Source organism: Arabidopsis lyrata, assembly GCF_000004255.2.
Source record: "Arabidopsis lyrata subsp. lyrata unplaced genomic scaffold ARALYscaffold_1, whole genome shotgun sequence".
NCBI lineage: Eukaryota > Viridiplantae > Streptophyta > Magnoliopsida > Brassicales > Brassicaceae > Arabidopsis > Arabidopsis lyrata.
In genome coordinates this window covers 11,749,298-11,772,393 of record NW_003302555.1, presented here as the reverse complement: position 1 = coordinate 11,772,393, position 23,096 = coordinate 11,749,298, and the positions used below count along the sequence as shown (strand labels likewise).

Sequence of the window (23,096 nt, the reverse complement as noted above, 5' to 3'; positions counted from 1 at the left end):
CTAATTTAGCTCATTCAGTTTCAATGGACTTGGATTCTTTTGAGTCTACAATTGTGCTCTCTTGTAGCGCCTTTATCGCTTTGATGCGATCTTTTACCGCAGTATGCGGATTCTGTCTCGATTTGTCTAGTCTTGTGTTGACATCTTTACTTTGGCTGAGTGATTGCCAGTTTCGAGTTCAAGCTCCTTCGATTGTCCCCACCGCGATTCTCTCCTCCGTCACCCCTGGAAGTCTTGATGTCGTCTTATGCAACCTCGCTCTCTCTGTGAACTCCTGGGATTGGATGGGCTTGGTTCAGCCTTGCGTGTCCTCAAGTGACATGTATGTTGCCTTCCCGTGTGCCCCGACTGCTGTAGGTAGCTCGTGGGCTGGAATCGTCATGAACTGCGTGTGCCAAAGGATTCAGACCGGCTCTCTCTTCAATGGGCAACCCCAGCCCTCATGGGCTCTCCTCCCCATTTACATGACGTCGAAAGGACTAGGCCTCACGGAAGAGGACGGTTGGGTTATAAAGTCCCAACCAATCCAGCCATCATCACAAAAGGTGGAAGCGTTCTTGAGCTTCTCGGATGCAGCATGGTTACAATCCTCGATCTGCTGTGGGTTGGGCTGGTGTTTCAAGGACCCATCAACGGAAAGATCCACCATGGATCTTTTTCAAGACCCTTTGTGTCCTCTATTCTTGTAACGGAGGCACTAGCTCTCAAGGCGGCTATCATGGCAGCTTTAGCATTGGGTGTATCAAGGCTGGCTTGTATTTCAGATTGTCAGGAGCTTGTTCTTCTGGCCAATACCGGTGGCTACGCAAACGAAGTAGATGGCATATTAACGGATTTCTTTCGTTTTATGTTTATGTCTAGTTCTGTTCACTTTGTTCCAAGTGCTGAAAACTGTGGAGCTGATGCTTTAGCAAAAGCTGGCCTATTATCCTGTATTCCGTCCTCCATATCTGGAGTTTGAATCTTTTTATAATGTTATTTGGTTTACAAAAAAAAAAAAAAAAAAAAAAAACGATCAAAGACCATCGCGTGATGATCGTCTTTAGTAAATAACTAAATACTAAATAGTATGATGTTGATTTGCTCGTGGGTTCACGAGTCAGTTCTGATGGGCTTATACATGTTGCAAGGTAAAGCCTTTTTTATTTGAGGTTTTTAATGGGCTCAAGCAGCTGAAGGAAGCTGTAGAAATACTAAAGAAGCAGGTCCGCAATAATCTTTATTTATATTATTTTGGTGTTTTATCATTGGGCTAAAGCTGCTTCGTGACAAAATTAGGAACCGTCGTCGATCACAATTCAAATCTGTGTTAATAGGTGTGGTGGTCCGTGTGGACGGAGGGAGAAGCACAACTGCACAAGCAGTTGGTTTATCACTATTTTATTTTCTTCGTTACCAAAATTTTGTTAAATTAGTCCCTCAAATCCAAAACAACAACAAAACATGTGATTGTGAAAGAGCAGGTCCACGATAAACTTAAATCAATTAAGCGACGTCACATTCTCTTTGATATGGATGAGAAAAAAAAACTCATTTATCATGGGAGTTTTTTTTGAGGAATTTTCTCAATTTTAAAAAGGAAACAAATCTCATTACAAAAAAGGGAAATATAATAAAGAAATGTAAATTTGGCATTTCCCTCGCTTATTAAGTCATTTAATATTTCCAAGAAGAGCAATAAAATCTGCCGTTTCGTTTTCTCTTTCTCATTCAATTCAAGAAGAAGAAGAAAATCTCGGCCCAAAAAGTTTCTTCCTTTTGTGTCCCCCTTTGAAGTCTTAAACCCTAATCTATCACTGTCTGTGAATCAACGCCTCCCTGCGTTTGTTTTTCCGAAGATGATCATCGCAAAAAGCTTCCTCCTTTTGCTCTGTTTCATCGCCTTGGTGAACGGGGAATCGAGCCCTGATGAGGCGGTCATCATGATAGCTCTGAGAGACTCCCTGAACCTAACTGGAAGTCTCAACTGGTCCGGTTCGGATCCTTGTAAGTGGTCGCTTGTACAATGCGACGACACAAGCAATAGGGTCACCGCGATCCAAATCGGGGGCAAAGGAATCTCAGGAACGCTACCTCCTGATCTCGGAAATCTAACATCTTTGACTAAGTTCGAGGTCATGAGGAACCATTTAACAGGGCCAATCCCGAGTCTTGCTGGGTTGAAATCGTTGGTAACGGTGTATGCTAATGACAATGATTTCACTTCTGTCCCTGTGGATTTCTTCACTGGTTTGAGTTCTCTTCAGTCTGTGTCTCTGGATAACAATCCTTTTGTTTCTTGGAAAATCCCTCCGAGTTTGGAAGACGCGACTGCTCTAGCAGATTTCTCCGCTGTCAACTGCAATCTTTCAGGGGAAATCCCGGGTTTTCTCGGTGGAAAAAATTTCTCTAGTTTGACGACTCTGAAACTTTCTTATAATTCGCTTGTAGGTGAACTTCCGATGAATTTCTCCGAATCACGTGTTGAAATTCTGATGCTTAACGGGCAAAAGGGAGCGGAGAAGCTCCATGGGTCAATTTCGGTTCTGCAAAACATGACTGCTTTAACCAATGTTACGCTGCAAGGGAACAGCTTCTCGGGTCCTTTACCAAACTGTTCTCGTCTAGTCTCGCTGAAAAGTTTTAATGTTAGGGAGAATCAGCTTACGGGCCTTGTTCCCCCCTCTTTGTTTGAGCTTCAATCTCTTTCTGATGTGGCTTTAGGCAATAACTTGCTCCAAGGACCAACTCCAAACTTCACGGCTCCCAACATTAAGCCTGATATGACTGGGCTCAATAGTTTCTGCTTAGATACCCCAGGTACTCCTTGTGATCCCCGTGTCAACACGTTGCTTTCAATCGTTGAAGCCTTTGGTTACCCGGTGAATTTTGCGGAGAAATGGAAAGGAAATGATCCTTGTAATAGATGGGTAGGGATCACTTGTACTGGAACTGATATCACTGTTATTAACTTCAAAAACTTGGGGCTCAACGGCACTATCTCTCCACTGTTTGCTGATCTTGCGTCTCTTCAGGTTATTAATCTCTCTCAGAATAATCTTAGTGGTACTATTCCACAAGAGCTCACTAAGTTGAGTAACTTGAAAACTCTAGATGTTTCGAATAATCGGTTGTGTGGTGAAGTACCGGTTTCTAACACAACTATTTTTGTTGTAATCACGAGTGGGAATTCCGATATAAATAAGGAATGTCCTAAATCTTCCGGGGATGGTGGCAAGAAAGCATCTCGCAATGCTGGGAAAATTGTTGGTTCTGTTATTGGCATTTTGTTAGCTTTGCTTCTCATCGGATTTGCTATCTTCTTGTTGGTCAAGAAAAAGAAGCAATATCATAAGATGCATCCTCAACAACAATCTAGTGACCAAGATGCATTCAAGATTACAATTGAGAATCTGTGTACTGGTGGTAGTGAAAGTGGATTCAGTGGTAATGACGCTCATCTAGGAGAAGCTGGGAATATTGTGATCTCAATACAAGTTTTGAGAGATGCTACAGATAATTTCGACGAGAAGAATATACTTGGCAGAGGAGGATTTGGAATAGTTTACAAGGGAGAGTTGCATGATGGAACAAAGATTGCGGTTAAGAGAATGGAGTCTTCGATTATAAGTGGAAAGGGTTTAGATGAATTTAAATCAGAGATTGCTGTTCTTACTAGAGTTCGACACCGTAACCTAGTGGTTCTTCATGGTTATTGTTTAGAAGGCAATGAGAGGCTTCTGGTTTATCAGTACATGCCACAAGGGACATTAAGTAGGCATATGTTTCATTGGCAGGAAGAAGGTTTGAAGCCACTCGAGTGGACTAGACGGTTGAGTATCGCATTGGATGTGGCTAGAGGAGTGGAGTATTTGCATACTTTAGCGCATCAAAGTTTCATACACAGAGATCTCAAACCTTCTAATATTCTTCTTGGAGACGATATGCATGCTAAAGTTGCTGATTTTGGTTTAGTCCGGCTTGCGCCAGAAGGTACACAATCAATTGAGACCAAAATTGCTGGAACATTTGGTTATCTTGCACCAGAATATGCAGGTACAGTTCTATGCTTATTATGTATGTTGCTACTTGTACTAAACTCACTAAATATTGAAATATCTATGTATGTGTGTACATTGCAGTGACCGGAAGAGTTACAACAAAGGTTGATGTTTACAGCTTCGGAGTCATCCTCATGGAGCTACTAACGGGTCGAAAAGCTCTTGATGCCACGCGATCTGAGGAAGAAGTACATCTTGCCACATGGTTTAGGAGAATGTTTATCAACAAAGACTCGTTTCCAAAGGCGATCGATCAAACAATTGAGGTCAACGAAGAGACACTTGGAAGCATCAACATAGTAGCTGAGCTTGCCAATCAATGTAGCTCCAGGGAACCGCGAGATAGACCCGACATGAATCACGTGGTCAACGTGTTGGTCTCACTTGTTGTACAATGGAAACCGACAGAGCGAAGCAGTGACTCCGACGATATCTATGGAATCGATTACGATACTCCTCTTCCTCAACTTATTCTTGATTCGTCTTATTTTGGAGATAATACTCTGATGAGCATACCGTCGCGACCTTCGGAGCTTGAAAGCACATTCAAATCAGGACAAGGGAGGTAAAATGTGTTAGAGAATTAGCTGGAACCTGGAAGTAGAAATGTTTTGTTGTTGGATGAGTTCTTGTTTTAGGTTTTCGAATAGTGAATATTATCTTGTTGGTTACCTTGTTTTTCAATTTAGGGAGTCCTATTCGCACGAGTGGAACCCATATGCTTAAATTGGACACGTGTTTTGGTCCCTTGTCGTAGACCAGCTGGATTGAGACGTTCTAGATATTTAGAAAGTTTACGTTGGGCAATGGCATTGACTCAAGAATTTAGTTCGATTGATGTTTCATTTGACATGTATAATTCGATTTACATGATTTTTTTTTTTTTTAATGGTTTTAGATATTATACATATCCTTGATTTTAGATAGCAACTTCCAAAATTATATTCCAAACAAAGATGTAATTAACATTTTTTTTTTTTTTGACGTCTAGATTTATTATTTATTGTAAATTATGAGAACTGTTACATAGACGATTCTACAACGGACAATTTCTTCCGATCCTTATTAGATCCACGACAGACGACATTTCTTTCTCCATGCTCTTGACGGACATCTTCAATGATTCACGACCTGACGACACTTCTCTCTCTGCGTGGAATCCTGACGAACGGCTATAATTGTACTTCGCTGGAGATCTCCTGCACACTTGTCTCCTTTAATTTGCAAATTTATTAATAAATCGCAATATCTGGGACTCGAACCCCAGACCTCTTGGTGTAGAATCATTAATTAACCCATGATCAACCAATGGACCAAAGGGCCTTCCACCAACATTTTTAATTTGTATATACTTTTTTTTTGGTATTTCTTTAATTTGTATATACTAGTCACGTACAGTATAATATAATGGGAATCTTGGCAAATGTACCACTTTATGACGATTCCCTTTGAAATCTACCACAATTGGAAAAGGTTTTTTGTTTCTACCACTTTTTTTGTCATGTGATAATTTATGGACAAGTTTGCCCTTGATGGCGACAGACTGATGTGTCAGAAAAAAAGACAGCTGCATTAATTGCACTCGGGGACAATTTTTGTTACATTCAGGGACAAATTTTATTACACTCGGGGACAATTTTTTCGGAACTCCGTCGACGAAGCTTCACCGCTCCAAATCCTGTGAGCTATGGGAATCATCATCTTCATCATCATCTAGACCGATCAAAACTCATTCGATTCGAAGAGTTTATAGCGCAAATTTAGATCCATTCTCCGACGAAGAGTTTTCAAAAAAAATCCAAGAGCTAACTCTCAGATTCAATGTCCCAAACCAAAACGACGACAAGAATTCAGAGCCGATGATAATTCACGATTACAAAGCTAATTCAATCGAGCCACCATGGAATGAGATGGTTCATTTGTCGAGTATTGAAATGAAAGCAAACAGTGTTGATCTTCCTCGTTCACTTACTCGGGGACGAAGACGAAGATCTGGATTTACTCGGGGACAACTTTGTTTCGAAAAGTCACATCAACTGCAGTTCTTTATCTCACCAGTTGGAGGTAAAATGGTCATTTTACAAACACAATGTGGTATGAATGATAATTGGGATTCAAATGTGGTAGAAGTGATAACTTTTGGGCAAAATGTGGTACCCAATCTAATTTTTCCTAATATAATCCATTAATTAATTTTTTTAAAATTCATCAAAATATCGTGTTGGACTCAAAAACCATCTGAGCCCATGGGCTGGTTTCACGCCGAACAACACCCTAAGACTAAACCGGATCCGGTTTGTATTGAAATTGTACAACATAATAATGATCTCTTCAATTTTTTGCTGAAACAAAGACGACAGGAAAAAAAATCGGTAAGTAGAAAAAGGAAAAAGAATAGTAGTCCGTCTCTGCAAAAACAAAACATATAATATCATCACACCGTCATCGTCTTCAATTTACTTCCATCAAATCAAATGATCCAAAACCCTAATTTCTCTTTTCTTCTCTGATCAAAATTGTTCGTTCCTCTCCCTTTTCATCTTATCTTTCCGATATCGGAATGCTTATTTTCTGCTCGCCAATCGAATTTTCCTTAGTTTAAACCCTATTTTCTTCATCTTCTAGGGTTTCGACAAGGGGGAGAGTGAAAGATATACATACATACACACGAAAGGGTTAAAGATGTCTCTTCCGCTACTGGAGTGTAAGTACGTGACGGAGGAGTTTGTTCGTGAAGGTAAGAATGGCAACTATGGAACCAAGCTGCCCAGCTCTGTACCGATGCTTCGTTTCCTCTACGAGCTCTCTTGGATTTTGGTATACACACAAACAACACTTCTCTTCCTACTATCCAATCACGCGTATATGTTCTTCGAGTTCCTCAAGGGTGCCCTCGTGATGGATTATTAGGTTCGTGGCGAATTGCCAATTCAGAGCTGCAAGGCAGTGTTGGACGGTGTGGAGTTTTTGGATAAGCCATCCAAGGAAGAGTTAGCTTCTTGTTTTGCGGATGTTGTGACTCAGATAGCTCAAGACGTAAGTCTTTCTAATAACAGTTTTGACTTTCTTAGTTTTAACAATTTAGCGTTGGATTGATTGTTTTTGTCTTGTCTTTGCTTCTTTTTGCAGCTTACCATGTCGGGAGATCAACGTTCTCGCCTAACCAAATTGGTCAGTACTAGAATTTATTTTACGTTTTGAAAATTGATCGTTGTTTCGGCTTGTTAGTTTTGATTAGGAACGATAATTCTACTTATTTGTTCATATAAAGATTAGAGATCACAACAGAATTATGCAATAGTATTCTATGCTGAATAAATTAGAGCATGGGGTGTCTAGCTATCAGTAGTGTCCTAAGGTTCAACCAACCGGTGGCTCATTCTGGGCAGGTTGCAAGAAGTTTTCTGATTGTAAAAGGTTACTTCGTCCTAAGGAGCTGAAACTTTGACCTTAATGCCTTAGATGATCTATTAGTGCAGTTTGTTATTGAACTTCCCTTGTGTGCTTGATCCAATGTTGTCTGAGCTGCTTACGTGATTAGTGTCTGCGTTGTTAACATATGTTTTATTTTATTGAATTTGATGATTGCATACTTTACTCTCTTCCTTAAAATATACTTTCTGTTCTCATTTACCATCTCCTCAAGGTTTCTCTGCTCACAGCTACCGATCATTTTGTTTTTTTCTTTGTAGGCGAAATGGCTTGTGGAATCACAGACAGTCCCTCTAAGGCTTTTCCAAGAGCGTTGCGAGGTAAACATTATGTTACTTTCAGCCAATGAATAATCAGGAAAATGCCCAAGAAACAGAATAAAACGAAGATAATCTTTATATTGATAGTACTTAGACAAGAAATACAGATTTGAGAGGTTTATTAATAGAGTCCCCTCTTATTCCCCCTTACAACTTTCTCTCAGTTCTCGATAACTCCCTCACTGGTCCCCTCATATATATAGCATGAACAAGTGTGGAGTGATAGATAGAGACTGCTTTACTATTTATTGTAGTTGCTAAGGTAATTATAGAAGTTAACTTCAAGGCTGAAGCCTATTTCGGAAGTCACACTAATCCCTTAGACTGAAGAAAGGTCCTCACAAATCCAGTGGACCAGCTGGTCTCACGGACTAGCCCTCTTCTTCTTGCTGTAGGTGTAAAGGATAGGAGGGTGCAAGTCCTATAATGTTTATTATTATTCCCAATTTGAGTAGTTTGTACCCCACCTAACCTCTATATTTTCTTGATCAGTAAGAAGGTAAATTTTCTGAAGGCGCTGATTATTGAGTTTTTTTATTTTCTTCTAGGAGGAGTTTCTCTGGGAAGCTGATATGGTTAAAATAAAGGCCCAAGATTTGAAGGGGAAAGAGGTGAGGACTTCACACATCTGTAACTGCTGTTTTAATGTGACATACAGTTTGCTATAGGTTATAGCGGTAATTATATGATGATATTATCTTGTTTAGTCATCAATGCAGCTGCACTGTGGTCTGCTTTATGTCATAGTTACTCTGAGTGAATTGCTATTGCGGAAGATTAATGCATATAAGAATTTCTACTTTAGTGTAACTGCTTCTCATTGTTTGGAAATAACAATTCTGGTTGGTTCTACTCAGGTGCGATTAAACACTCGCCTTCTGTACCAGCAGACAAAGTTCAACTTACTCCGTGAAGAAAGCGAGGGATATGCCAAATTGGTTCGTTATAGGATCTCTAGCTTTTCTCTGTTGTCATTTTTCATGTCCACTTCGTTTCTATGCCCTTTCTTAGATACTCTTTACTTCTGTTTCTCTGAAACACACTTAAGGAATACCCCTTTAATTTTTGGAAGGGATGATCTATTCAACACGGTTCTAGTTGAAAGGCATATCTTCTGTTAGTTTACTTACATTATAGCTGTGCAGAGTAATGAACATATTATCTCAGTAGAGTTTCTATTGATTTGTGGAGTTAGATTAAATCAGATTGTACATACACCAACTTATTGCAGTTGTTCCTTTTTGTGGAATGCAGGTCACTCTTTTGTGCCGAGGATCTGCAAGTTCTTCGCACAATGCATCAGCAGCAACGATGGGAATTATCAAGGTTTTGATTCGGCCAATACATTATGTTTCGCATATGTATTCCATTTACCTTTTCTGAACTTTATAATTTCTTGCAGTCATTAATTGGGCATTTTGACCTGGATCCAAACCGTGTTTTCGACATAGTAAGTTTTCACTGTTGATTCTGTCATATTTTGTCGCATCACGCATCAATCTGTCCTTCACTATTAGTAATGTACTCTTTGTTATTGATGAATAGGTTTTGGATTGCTTTGAACTCGAACAAGACTACGACACATTTCTCAATCTAATTCCTATCTTTCCTAAGGTTTGGAATGTCTTCCTCGTATTTTCATATTCTAATGCTTAGCTTGAGAGACTTTTTTTTGCTAAAAAATTCTTTTTCATATGCAGTCTCATGCTTCACAAATTCTTGGATTTAAATTCCAATACTATCAGAGATTAGAGGTGAATAGCCCTGTTCCAGTTGGGCTCTATAAGCTTACAGCCTTGCTAGTAAAGGAAGAGTTTATCAATCTTGAAAGCATGTGAGTACTTTTTCCTTCAACTGTTTTTTTCGCCCTTTCCTTTCTTGCTTTCAAGGTATTTGGATCCTCTCCGGAATATTCAAAATCAAGCATTGTGTGGCCTTAAGGAAATATACTGGTTTTATCTTTTGCCGTAGACTGAAGTCTCCTTACTAATTGGATACTTGTACATAGTCTTCCTCATGACGACTTCTTTTCTTTTCGTTATGTGAGAATAAGGCTATTTGCACACTGGTTTTTATCCTTTTTTCGCATACTGAAGTCTTCTTTCTAATTGGATACTTGTACATGTCTTCTTCATAACTAGTTCTTTTTTTCTTCATTGTGTGAGAATAAGGCTATATCAGTTGGAATATAAATTAGAGATTGTCTTCTCTTCTGCACTTGTCTCTTATTTCTAGTTGTTTGGTATCAATTTTAAGTTCGTTTCTTAGTGTAGTCTGAAAGGAAATTATTGAAGTTTACTTGTGAAAATTCCTTTTGGCTGTTGTAAGTTACTTTTTACTTAGAGATTGCTCTTAGGGAGGAATACCTAGTAGACTTAATTTCTTTTTCTTGTGAGCAACGCACTCAAATCATTATCTTATGTCAACAATGTACTGATTTTGGTGATTACTAGATTGGTACTTTTCTTTGTGCCTCTAACAAGTGAAATTATACTGAATATATGGACCTTATATTCTTATGCTGTTTTGCCTGACTGTTGTGAACAGATATGCACATCTGCTACCTAAGGACGACGATGTTTTTGAAGATTATAATGTTTCTTCTGCAAAGCGATTTGAAGAGGTACAGTTCAAAATATGACCTCGTCCTTAAGATGCTTGTAGGTGCATGTGTATAGATGTTTTAAGATAGTTTTGTTCTGGCCTAGCATAAGTTGTCTATATGTTTCTTATGTGTTAAAACCTTTTTTCCCCTTGAGACAAAGGAACAAACATGTTTTCTCTGCTCTTCTTACCTTCGTAAATTTTAATAAATACTTAGATACTAAGCACTTCTCCATTTTCGTGGAAGCCAGGCAATTATTTTTGTTTTTTTTTTTTTTGTTTTTGAGGCCTTACTTCATATGTTTACTTATGAGTTATGATTTTTACAAGCCCCTCCTTTTCTACAGGCCAATAAAATTGGAAAAATTAATCTCGCTGCTACTGGGAAGGATCTTATGGAGGATGAGAAGCAAGGAGATGTCACAGTAGATCTCTTTGCTGCTTTAGACATGGAAAGTGAAGCTGTTACTGAGCGATTACCAGAGCTTGAAAATAATCAGACTCTGGGTCTTCTTAATGGTTTCCTCTTTGTGGACGATTGGTATGTATACCGAATCATTTCTTTTTACTTAACAAATCCACTGTTATCAAACCAATCCATTTGGTTAACACGTTTCTTGAACCAGTGCATGTGGAATTTTAAGTTATATTAGGATGAGATTTCTTCATGAAGTACTCTGTATGTTATTGTTATTTTTGTGATAAATGCATTGCCTTTTTATTACTTGAAATTGAACTTAGAGGACATGTTGGATGACTGTTACTGGTGTCTTCTGCCGAGTTCACGTCTCAGATCCATACTATCATAGAAAATTTGTTTACATTATAATATACAACGCTATTTTGTATATTTAATTTATATTAAAAGCGTACTACTTACTCTTCCCCTTTCTGCTCAACTGAGGTGAAAGCTCTTTTTTTTTTTTTAACTTTTATGTTAACCCTTACTTCTTTTCAGGTATCATGCCAATATCTTGTTCGAGCGTCTTGCGCCTCTTAATCCAGTGGCACACGATCAGATTTGTAGTGGCTTGTTTAGGTTAGTGAGTAATCCTTTAGCTCGGACTATTCTGCACTCAGATTTATAGCGGTTTCATTTCTTTGCATCTTCAGCTCTATGTATCCAAGAGATACTGTAGATCTAGCCAGTGGCCACTAATCTATGATAACAACAATGATTTTTTTGTCTATGTTTTCAGGCTTATAGAGAAGTCAATTACTCATGCTTATCGCATTGCTCGTCAGACACGTGTTCAAAATTCTTCTTCTGCGGGTACAGATAAGATCACACACACTGCTAATAGGACTTATCTAGATCTTCCGAAAGAAGTGTTTCAAATGCTTGTTACTGTTGGACCCTACCTGTACCGCAATACACAACTGTTGCAGAAGGTGCGCTGACCTTTAAAATATTGAATGTTCTATACAGAAGATTCAAGATTGAAGCTGATATATTTTTATCACGGTGGCAGATTTGTAGAGTATTAAGGGCTTACTACTTGTCGGCCTTAGATCTTGTTCGCGATGGGTCAAATCAAGAAGGTAGTGCATATGAAGTTTCTCGTGTGCACCTGAAGGAAGTTAGGTTGAGAGTGGAAGAAGCTCTAGGAACATGCCTTCTGCCATCATTACAGTTGGTACCTGCAAATCCAGCAGTTGGACATGAGATTTGGGAAGTGATGAGTCTCCTTCCATATGAGGTTGACTTGATACTGTTTGTTCGTTCCAAATATTTTGATGTAGAACGTGATTGTCAATCTTACTGATTAATTTTATATTAGGCTCGTTATCGCTTATATGGTGAGTGGGAAAAGGACGATGAGCGGAATCCTTTGTTGTTGGCAGCAAGGCAAGTGGCAAAGGTATACCAGTATGACTTCTTTGACCAGTTATTCTCTTATAATACAAATGGAATTATACATCCTTCAGATCCTCAGGAGACTATTCTCGTATGTCAGTTGGATACTAGAAGAATTCTGAAACGGCTTGCAAAAGAAAATTTGAAGCAGTTAGGAAGGATGGTGGCAAAACTAGCTCATGCCAATCCCATGACGGTGCTTCGGACAATTGTAAATCAGGTGTCGATCTACTACAAACTGTTGCGTTGCTTTTATTTCTGTAATCGAATTGTTCAGATGGAGCTAACTGTCAGGTTCTTGTTACAACAGATTGAAGCATACAGAGATATGATTGCTCCTGTTGTGGATGCCTTCAAGTACTTGACACAGGTACGTGACGCCTTTTGTATGACATGCTCTTATTCACCTTATGCCCTTACTCTCCCATGTTTTCTGTTTAGTTGTTCTAAAAAAAGTAATTTTAATGAGGTAGACGGATGGACTTTTTGCCAGTGCCTTGTTTTCAGAGTGCAAAGTAAAGCTAGTTTCTTTTGAGTGATTATGATTTGGCTATGTATGTTTTCTACTGATAGATCTTACACGTTCAGCCTACATTCACTCTGGGGTAGGTTTAAAATGTGGGATATGGAGATTTTTTGGTTTGGTTATACATGAGCTTCTGAAGTAGGCAATGATGAAGTGAGATAGTCATTGAAAATTAGGATGCAATCAGATTGATCCGAATATTCTAAGATTTTTTTTTCAATAAATGTTTCTATTTATTGTTCTAGTACATTGAGGCGGTCTGTCATGTGTTTCTTTTTTTCCTGGCTTCGTTCTTGCAACAATCTTTTGTTTGCTAAGTTACCTGAAGTCAGCTTTCCTTTTCAATTCATTGTTGTTTTTGAGATGTTTCGCCCTCTGTTATGCACACTCTGATGCTTCCTAAACTATTTCTGATGCACAGCTTGAGTATGATATCTTGGAATATGTCGTGATTGAGAGACTGGCACAAAGCGGACGAGATAAACTTAAAGACGACGGGATTAATTTATCAGACTGGCTTCAATCTTTGGCATCATTTTGGGGTCATCTGTATGTGTTCTTCTTTGGAAACATTAATACAGGCTATAAATAGTTTCAGTACTCATTTAGAGAGATAGTTGATTGCTATGGGTGTTTCACTGTGCCTGCATATTTCTGTTATGCCGAGGGTAGAAAAGAAAAGTGCAGTATTATTTTAGTGTAAAACTGTTGTAGGAATGATTGCATTTCTGATGTTTAAAACCATTGTGGTTACTTGGTGACATCTTCTTCCATTTGGTACCGTTTCTCTATCTTTGTCCTTGATTGCCATTAGAATATTGCCATTCTGCCAACAGTTTTACTGCAAGATGCACATATATTTTTTTTTCAAAAAGTAGTAAAAGCTGTACTGCCATCTTTGTGGAATGTCTTCGTAAACTATATCATGTTTTCCAGGTGTAAGAAGTATCCATCAATGGAGTTAAGGGGTCTTTTCCAGTATCTCGTGAACCAGTTAAAGAGGGGCCAAGGGATCGAGCTTGTTCTTCTCCAGGTACCCTTTTGGTTTGTATTCCCAAATTCTTATGATTCAACTTATTCAGACTAATTGTGGCTGACTGTAATTTCATAATGACTGTAGGAACTGGTCCAGCAGATGGCAAATGTACAATACACTGAGAACCTTACCGAAGATCAGTTGGATGCCATGGCAGGAAGTGAGACTTTACGTTATCACGCAACATCCTTTGGCATGACGCGAAACAACAAGGTTTGTCTTTTGAGATCCTCAAAATTCAAACCCTTATTGTGAATAGCGTTCGCTGCGGCAGAATAAACCAATTTAAAAATAAATAACTTATTGAATCTTGAAAGAGCCAAGCGTTGGTCCTTACCATAAGTGTTTTTATTTGCTTACTGTTGTAAGAGAAAATTGAAGATGTTGTGAGCTTGAGATTTGGGTTCTTTATTTTCAGTAATCTGAACGAAACTACCTGATTTGGCCATTTTCAAGCTTGATCCCCTACATCTCCGTTTTATTTATGCATTTGCATGCATATATGTTCTTACAATATGTGAAGGGTTGTGGAAAATTTGTTTTGATTTGAAGTCATTCATTTAGAATGTCTGGTCTTGTAAGAAATGCTTTTCATTTAACTTCTCTTCTATACTTCTTTAGATGCTAGGCTCTGTGTAGATAAAAACAAATGTGCTTGCGATAGTGGCATTGGTGTTGATAAGTTTGTTTATTTACCTCGGAGATCATTGAAGTATCTTAGTTCTTAAACATTTCTGATTCATCTTCGTGGTTTTTTCAGGCACTTATCAAATCATCAAACCGTCTGCGAGATTCGTTACTTCCAAATGATGAACCAAAGTTAGCTATCCCCCTTTTGTTACTTATCGCCCAGCATCGTTCTCTGTAAGTTGACAAATCTGGACACTCAAAATTGTTTTGACATTTAGAAGTGTGCATTAATTGTTTGCATGGAACATACACGTCTTTACTGGAGCAGGATGCATACGTTTCTACATCACTATACCTGGAAACATAAATTGACACGGAAAAGGAAATTGGTGTCTAAAACATCTATAAATACTGTACATTGTTTTATATATTTTGGTGTGACTACGGACAATGTTCCTATCTCTAAATTGAGTATTGTGCAGTAGTCTTATTTGTTTAGTCAACAAACCATGATGTTCGGGATTTAGTCTATTATAATGTAAACTTCCTGATATGCAGAGTTGTGGTGAATGCGGATGCACCATATATTAAGATGGTCACTGAACAGTTCGACAGATGTCATGGAATTCTTCTCCAATACGTAGACTTCCTTTCTAGTGCTGTCAGTCCGGCTACTGCTTATGCTCGGCTGGTACCTTCGCTTGATGAGCTTGTTCACACATACCATCTCGAACCAGAGGTCTCGTGATCATTCTTTTCTTCATTCCTTGTTCTCTACCCTTGTGTTTGCCTCACTCTTCAACAATATGGATTTCATGACTTTAACTTATGTATTTTTAGTCTAGATCGTTAGCTACTATTACCGCCTTTTTGTGTTTACTTCTCTGCATTTTGAAACCAAAACTTATGTTATAAATCCCATGCCAGGTCGCTTTTTTGGTATTTCGCCCTGTGATGAGGCTCTTCAAGTGTCGACGGAATGGTGATGTTTCATGGCCTTTGGATAGTGGGGAATCTATGGATGCGGATTCTGAAATATCAGAGTCTGAGAGTTCCATGATTCTCGATGTCGGTGCATCTGAAAAAGCTGTAAAGTAAGATTTCAACTCAACCTGTATAGTATACTTGGTTGATTCACAACACTCTGTACTCTTTTTTTATGATATCTATTTGTAGTTTCAAATAGTCTCTTTCTAAAGATTTGAAGTGATAAGAATTAGTTATTTAATTGCATTACAAGTAGATGCTGATCTATTGGAGTTTCTCTCGCTGTTAAATAATCAGTTATTTAAGTGCATTTAATTACTTCATCATTGTGTTTGCAGGTGGTCTGATGTTCTTGATACAGTAAGGACAATGCTGCCCTCAAAAGCTTGGAATAGTCTATCGCCAGACCTCTACGCTACGTTTTGGGGGCTTACACTTTATGATCTCCATGTTCCCAGAAATCGTTATGAGTCTGAGATATCTAAACAGCATGCTGCTCTTAAGACACTTGAAGAGGTTGCTGATAATTCTAGTTCAGCAATTACCAAGAGGAAAAAAGAGAAGGAAAGGATTCAAGAGTCTCTTGATCGTCTAACCGGTGAACTGAAAAAGCATGAAGAACATGTGGCTTCTGTCCGTAGAAGGCTTTCACGTGAAAAAGATACATGGTTGAGCTCCTGTCCTGATACTTTGAAGATTAATATGGAGTTCCTGCAACGTTGTATTTTCCCTCGTTGCACATTTAGCATGGCAGATTCTGTGTACTGCGCGATGTTTGTACATATGCTTCACTCTCTTGGAACACCCTTTTTCAACACTGTCAACCACATTGATGTACTGATTTGTAAAACGCTGCAACCAATGATCTGCTGCTGCACTGAATATGAAGTTGGAAGACTTGGGAGGTTTTTGTTTGAGACCTTAAAGATTGCATACCACTGGAAGGTCACTATTAAAAAAAATATTTTTCTTTGACGATGGAAGTATAGAATCAGGGTTTTCTTTCTAACCTAGTTTCTAATGTTGTTGTTGTTTCTAATCTTTTCTCAGAGCAAAGAATCAGTCTATGAGCATGAGTGCGGAAACATGCCAGGGTTTGCTGTTTATTATAGATACCCTAACAGCCAGCGTGTCACATTTGGACAATTTGTGAAGGTTAGAAAATCTGATCCTTGACTTGTATTTCTATGTTACTTCTAGTGATATAAACTCTATAACTGTCTCAAGTATCCTTGTTCGTTATTATTTAGTATTCGTAGTTATGATAAGCCACATGTAGAAGTGCATTTGAATACATTTCTGGAAGTATTAATGGTTAACTTGAAGATCTTTCAATAGCTGAGAGGTAATCACCTAGAAACTTTGATGTACGGACGAAAAAGGAAATTTCAGTTTTAAATGGGAGTTTAGGGTGAAGTGAAACTAAGGGGTTGCGTATGAAGAATAATTTGTATGATATACGATTAGTGGCTGAAGCCAGTCAGTCAAGAGTTTGTTTACACCATCTCTTCTGTAGTCAAGTTATGAGTTACTTACAGTGCATGTTCTCTGTATTGGGATTTAAGCTCGCTAGTTCTTTCATATCTCTGTCGTTCAGTCGGGTTCAAAACAACTTGTAGATTACTATAACTATTTTTAGGTTTTTCTTAAGAAAAAAATAATGACATGTAAGACTCTGATACTGTTTGAACTAACGGTTGTTTAAATGTGGGTTGGACGTTCAAACCTTTTTATATTGATTTATTGAAATTCTGGCATGACGCCTATAAAAGTAGTTATATACCTTTTTTGTTTTACGGAACTGCAGTGCTTCTGGTCAGTGATTTTTGATATTTTCCATTTCATCTGTGGATATTTTTTCCCTATGTAATTGTACAGTATGTAGCTATCACGTGTTCTGCTTTAGAAACTGGTAACAAAGTCTTGTTCCTTCTGTGTTTCATGTCTGTTTCATCTGTTGATCTCTCTGAAAGGTACATTGGAAATGGAGTGGAAGAATCACACGGCTTTTGATCCAGTGTCTGGAGTCTAATGAGTATATGGAGATTCGTAATGCCCTAATTATGTTAACAAAAATATCTGGTGTTTTCCCAGTTACTCGGAAAACTGGGATAAACCTTGAGAAACGGGCAAGTACCTCTTTACTAGCTAGTCTTATGAATCTGCTTTTAATTAGTGTGATTTCTATCTTTTCCTGTGTTTTCTTTGTGAAAAGATTAATGTTTCCTTTCGTTGGTGGTCTGGTCTTTTAGGTAGCCAAGATTAAAAATGATGAGCGAGAGGACCTTAAGGTTCTAGCAACTGGTGTTGCCGCTGCTCTGTCTGCAAGAAAAGTGAGTACTAACCATAGCAATTTCAAGTTCAGGGTTTTATGCAATTTCACTGAATGTCGTTTATTTGCAGCCACATTGGGTTACAGACGAAGAATTTAGCATGGGCTTCCTTGAACTAAAGGCTCCGCCAGTACATACTCCAAAACATGCCTCTTCCCATGCTTCTTCCCAGAATGGCTTGTTAGTTGGTGTCTCCCAAGGTGAACCAACTGGGGAAAGAGCTACTATTAACCAGCAGCCTGAGTCTGGTGGATTGGGCAAGGACCAGATGTTGAAAACTAAACCTCTAGATGGAAGAACGGAAAGTATACCTTCAAAATCTGATCAAGGACATCTAAAATCAAAGGGTGGCAATCCATTGGATGCCCAACCTACCATGTCTAGGAAGTCAATGGAACAAAAGGAAACAGATGAAACACCCCGAATACCTGATGAGAATCCTGTCAAAGCTCCTTCTAAGTATTCTGAAGCCGAGGTATGGCTGTATTATTTATTCTCTTTTATTTGTTAAGTTAACAACCCCTACTTTATTTAGAAACCCAAATTTGTCACTAGCAAATGTTCACAGAAATTATTTAGCAAATTTATACTGCCCATTCTATCTTATTTGTTTTGGTAGAGCCAATTCTACTTTTTTGACAATTCGTTTTCTAAAGGACTGATTTAGAAGAAGTGATGATTAGAAATTATATTTGGGGTTACCGTGTCACGTGGGCCCTGGGTTGTGAGTGAGAGCGCTAAGTTCAGTTATTTTGATCCCAAGATGATGAAATATGCTACAATGTACACTCTTCGCCTTCACCTCAATCTACTCCCCCTTTTTATGTTGGAAATTGGTGGCTGAAAAAGTTCAGTTAATTAGCAATTCAGGAAGTTCTTGGGCTCTAACTTATGTATAATTATTTTTGGCTGGCAGTTGAAACCTTCCTCTAAACGAAGTGCATCGGTGAACAAATCTACAAAGCAAGATTTTGGAAAAGATGATGGAAAGTCCGGTAAAGCTGTTGGAAGAACATCCACAGCTGACAAAGATCTTATTTATCTGGAGAGCAGGCAATCAGGTTTGACCAAAGCTCTTTCCAGCACAGCAGCCAATGGTAGCATAGCTACTGGGTCGTCCAAAGGTTTGTTCTCACCCACAAAACTATTAGATATTCGTGGAAGCTAATGTAAGTTGGATGGACTTGTCAGTTGTCAGGTATTCTGACTTTAATTTCTGATGCAGTAAAAGATGATGGTGCTGAAGCTTTGGATGCACAAAAGCAATCTTCTCGGACTGTTCATTCCCCTAGGCATGAAATTGTCACTTCTGTGAGATCGAGTGATAGGTTACAAAAACGAACTAATGCTGTTGAGGATAGTGAAAGAATAAGTAAACGTCGTAAAGGAGATGCTGAGCACAAAGAGCATGACAGTGAGCCTCGATCGAGTGACCGAGATAGATCAGCAGAGGCTCGATTGGATTTAAACAAAACAGTTACTGATGACCAAAGCACCCATAGGGATCAAGATAGATCAAAGGATAAGGGTTATGAAAGACAGGATAGAGAGCACAGAGAAAGAGTTGATCGTTCTGATAAACCTCGTGGAGATGATGTTGAGAAAGCACGAGACAAATCCTTGGAACGTCATGGAAGAGAGCGCTCAGTTGAGAAGGGTCTAGATAAAGGAACAACTAGGAGTTATGATAGAAACAAGGATGAAAGAAACAAAGATGATAGAAGCAAACTGCGTCATAGTGAGGCATCACTTGAGAAATCTCATCCTGATGATCATTTTCATTCTCAAGGTTTACCCCCACCTCCACCTTTACCTCCTAACATCGTTCCACATTCTATGGCCGCGAAAGAAGATCTCGAAAGAAGGGCTGGAGGTGCAAGGCATTCTCAGAGGCTTTCCCCGAGGCATGATGATAGAGAGAGACGACGCTCTGAAGAGAATTTATCAGTTTCTGTGGATGATGCAAAACGTAGAAGAGATGACGATATTCGGGACCGAAAGCGAGATGACCGAGAAACAATCACTGTGAAGGTATAGCTGCTCCCTCTATACATATTAAGAACTGCAGAATATCAGCAGTAGCTGCATCTTCATGGTTTTGTTATCTTATCTACTTTTATGTTATGGTAGTTCGTTTCTGATTTCTTGAAGTGATTTTTTGTTTGACAGATTTGATTAGTTTTTATCGTTAAAAAGAGAAACTCGATGGAGTGTTTTCCGTAGTGATCTCCCTGTTTGACCATATGAAAAAACATCTTATCTACTCTATGCAGGGAGAAGAAAGAGAAAGGGAAAGAGAGAGAGAAAGAGAAAGAGAAAAGAGCCTCCCTTTGAAAGATGATTTTGAAGCCTCCAAGAGAAGGAAGCTTAAGAGGGAGCAACAGGTCCCATCTGCAGAGCCAGGAGAATACTCTCCTATGCCACATCAATCGTCTTTATCGACTGGTATGGGACCATCATCGTACGAAGGCAGAGAGCGGAAGAACAGTAGTATGATTCAACACGGAGGCTATCTTGAAGAGCCAAGCATCAGACTTCTTGGAAAAGAAGCTTCCAGCAAGATGGCTCGTCGTGATCCTGACCCGTATCCTTAAAATAAAAAGAGCCCCGTTACCAACTTATATAATCTCTCTGGTTGAGTTTGCATCATGAATCAAACCCTTATATGATGCATCATTGAATGGTCTCTTCAGAGTTGCAATTTCCTTGACCTTGGTATAGAATGTATGACCGTGAATGGGAAGACGACAAGAGGCAGAGAGCAGAGCGGAAGCGGAGAGATCGGAAGTAGAGAGTGATGATTCGCAGATCCTTTGGTTTGTTCAATGAAGAGAGAGACAAATGCCTGGTATTGAACACTGCTGCTTTTGTTGTACACATACTATTCAATGACCATGCGGGTCTACTTTGTCATTTGGCTCCGCCGAGTTTGATAAAAATGACTTTCAAGACTTCAGATATATTCATACCAATTGACCTATTCGAAATTTTCAGATTTATGTCGGAGCTTGTAAACTGTAGCTAGCCAGGGAAATTTATAGTGTAACAAATATCAAAAAAAATTTTGGGGTTCTCTATTGTTTTAAAACAGTGTGATAAAACGTATGAATCAGATAAAAGTCATCGAACGTCGGTGGAGCAAAAAACCTAATTCTCTCCCACCTCTCTCCTCTATCAAACTAAAAGCCGCCGTCTTGTTCTCGGCCAACGTCCGGTGGCTTTACAGCCCCGGCGTTGTGCCGCGTGTGTGTTTTTAGTTGTTTTTTTCTTCTTTCTTTAGTTTCGTTCTCATCGGCTTTGTAGTTTTCGAGTGGTTTTGGCTTCTCTCGACGAGATCGGAGGCGGAGTTACTCTGGTTCAAGGTGTAGTTCCGTTAAAGCTTTCGGAGTTTCAGTTGTCTTGCTCGATCTACCTCTTGTGTTAGGTTCCGTTTCGCCTTGGATTCGTTTTCTATTGCTGTTTTGTCGGAGTCTCGCTCTACCATTGAAGATCCTGATCTGGTCTGTCGCGGTGGTCGATGGTGCTTGTCGGAGTGGGTTCTTATATGGGGATGGTGATGTTGATTTCTAGACTGGTAATTGATTTCAATCTCTTCAAGTCAAGCTTGTTTGGTTTATCCCCGGTTTGCTTGATGGTGGCCTTAGTTATTGTTCGTGTCTTAGTTTGTGGGTTAGTTGCTCTGGATAGCGGTTTCTCCTCCTGATTGTTTTTGAATTCTCAGAGTCTTACTTTTGTGGGGTTTTTGTCTGTTCTGTGGTTGGATCTTGTTTGAGTGAAGTTTCGGTTCTGGCCATTGTTCCTCTGCCTTGGTGTTGTGTTTTGTATCGAATGTCCTGGAAAATCTCTCGTGTGGTGAGACGGACTCGATGCCTTTTGCCATTGGCTCTTTGCTCATCTTCCTTGGCTGGTTCTTCTGTCTCATCAAGATTTGCTTCGTTTGGAGTTCGTGGGTCGCTATTTTGCCATCATATGCGGTATCTCTTCCACTTGAGTTTATCGTCTTCTCGGGGTTGGTTTGGAACGTTTAATACTACCCAAAGCTCTATCAATTCTTTCAGCAGAGAGAGGAGCTATTCATGGGTTTTGATTCGGTTCCTCTCCACAAGACAAATAAGGCATTTGTGCGTCGATCCCTTAGCTTCAAGTTCAGGCCTTTTCCTTTGAGATTCTTGTGTTTTCTAGTTAATTCAATCTTTAGAGGTTTATCGATTAGTTTTCTAAGTTTAGCTTATGGTCTTGTATTTGGTTGTTTGTTAGCTTCCCTCTTTTGGACTTTTGGCTTCGGGGATATCACTATTTTCCGCCGACTCATCTTATCGGGGATATTAACTCTTTCCGCCGATCTTTGTATCTTTCGAAGGTTTAATATGATTATTCAGACAAAAAAAAAAAAAAAACGTATGAATCAGATTGACACAATACAAATGATCCATTAATAGCCTTTGACCTGCTCACTTATTTAGCTAAACAATGAAATACTTTATGGTGGAATCTCATTATGACAAATGGAAATGAGAAAGAACATATTACAATCTTTGGCGATATGTGGACTGGTAATTTTGATTATTCACTTTCCGTACCAAATTTTTTTCACTAAATCACATTCGATACAAAAAGGTTTCATTTAGGGATCCATCTTTCACACACTTTTTTTGCATAATCAAACCTATGGCTTACTCTCATTTCGATCCTCTCATACCAATCCTATGTGGTGAAGGCAGACTAATGTAGACTGCAATCCAATAATTAATTCATTTCTAATAATATCAAATTATTGAATTAGACTCAATTAATGTAACAATACCTTCTGTGTCATTCATCCAGTTGTATACCAAAGGCAGAGATTAGTTATCATTACAGATTTCAATTTCTTAATCAAAAGATTATTATCATGAAGAGCTTCAATTCCCAAAGTTATCAAATTTTCCTAACTTGCTAATTCCCAACAGTTTCTTTGCTGAATGTGAGACTCGCATCCAAAAATCTAAAACCAAGCTCATTCTTATGGCGTCACATGAATTTTTATACGAGATTTTTGTTCATAACTTAAAATAATCACGAACAAACAAAAAAAAAAAGGGATTTTCATAGAAATAACTCTTCAGTTCAGGTCTCCAATTTTTTCAGCATATTTATATCTCAGGAGAACGAAAGTTTTATGTTTTGACATCATCAGAGTTTACCCACACAAAAAAAAAAAACACTCAAACAAAAAAAAATATCTCGATTTCTAAAAACAAATCAGTAAAACTAAAAAAAAAAAAAGAAGAAGATGAAATTGCCTCAGCTCAGTTCAGGTCTCCATAATTTCTCCGCATGATAAATCTCGG

The 23,096-nt window shown here is 38.7% G+C and overlaps 2 protein-coding genes across 5 annotated transcripts; both read left to right on the top strand.

Annotated features, from left to right (window-relative positions):
- The first annotated feature begins 1,490 nt into the window (after positions 1-1,490).
- On the top strand, positions 1,491-4,925 carry LOC9326761 (receptor-like kinase TMK2). The gene is made up of 2 exons (XM_002893389.2): positions 1,491-4,035; positions 4,122-4,925. The coding sequence occupies exons 1-2, from the start codon at positions 1,839-1,841 to the stop codon at positions 4,607-4,609; spliced, it is 2,685 nt and encodes an 894-aa protein (XP_002893435.1). The 5' UTR covers positions 1,491-1,838; the 3' UTR covers positions 4,610-4,925.
- Positions 4,926-6,340: 1,415 nt separating this feature from the next.
- LOC110225421 (THO complex subunit 2) lies at positions 6,341-22,163 on the top strand. Of its 4 annotated transcripts, none has more exons than XM_021015156.1 (34): positions 6,341-6,558; positions 6,666-6,857; positions 6,951-7,076; positions 7,170-7,211; positions 7,733-7,792; positions 8,341-8,403; positions 8,650-8,730; positions 9,047-9,118; positions 9,195-9,242; positions 9,338-9,406; positions 9,493-9,626; positions 10,340-10,415; positions 10,744-10,937; positions 11,355-11,435; positions 11,596-11,788; positions 11,869-12,096; positions 12,178-12,258; positions 12,355-12,474; positions 12,565-12,624; positions 13,202-13,329; positions 13,717-13,813; positions 13,901-14,029; positions 14,577-14,680; positions 15,005-15,185; positions 15,374-15,540; positions 15,772-16,378; positions 16,484-16,588; positions 17,407-17,562; positions 17,686-17,766; positions 17,837-18,241; positions 18,683-18,890; positions 18,992-19,797; positions 20,040-20,350; positions 20,488-22,163. In XM_021015156.1, the coding sequence occupies exons 2-34, from the start codon at positions 6,723-6,725 to the stop codon at positions 20,555-20,557; spliced, it is 5,418 nt and encodes a 1,805-aa protein (XP_020870815.1). In that variant the 5' UTR covers positions 6,341-6,558; positions 6,666-6,722; the 3' UTR covers positions 20,558-22,163. The 4 variants fall into 4 exon arrangements, 3 of the variants coding, with proteins under 3 accessions (XP_020870815.1, XP_020870814.1, XP_020870813.1); XR_002329764.1 differs by having other exon boundaries at positions 6,419-6,857; positions 12,334-12,474; positions 20,488-21,340; positions 21,545-22,163; XM_021015155.1 differs by having other exon boundaries at positions 6,419-6,558; positions 12,334-12,474.
- The last annotated feature ends 933 nt before the right edge of the window (positions 22,164-23,096 follow it).

Coding starts and splice junctions, on each gene's coding strand:
- LOC9326761 (XM_002893389.2), top strand. CDS start 1,839: ATGATCATCGCAAAAAGCTTCCTCCTTTTGCTCTGTTTCATCGCCTTG. Junction 4,036..4,121: donor TCTTGCACCAGAATATGCAG/GTACAGTTCTAT, acceptor TGTACATTGCAG/TGACCGGAAGAGTTACAACA.
- LOC110225421 (XM_021015155.1), top strand. CDS start 6,723: ATGTCTCTTCCGCTACTGGAGTGTAAGTACGTGACGGAGGAGTTTGTT. Junction 9,627..10,339: donor TTTATCAATCTTGAAAGCAT/GTGAGTACTTTT, acceptor TGTTGTGAACAG/ATATGCACATCTGCTACCTA. Junction 16,379..16,483: donor AGATTGCATACCACTGGAAG/GTCACTATTAAA, acceptor ATCTTTTCTCAG/AGCAAAGAATCAGTCTATGA.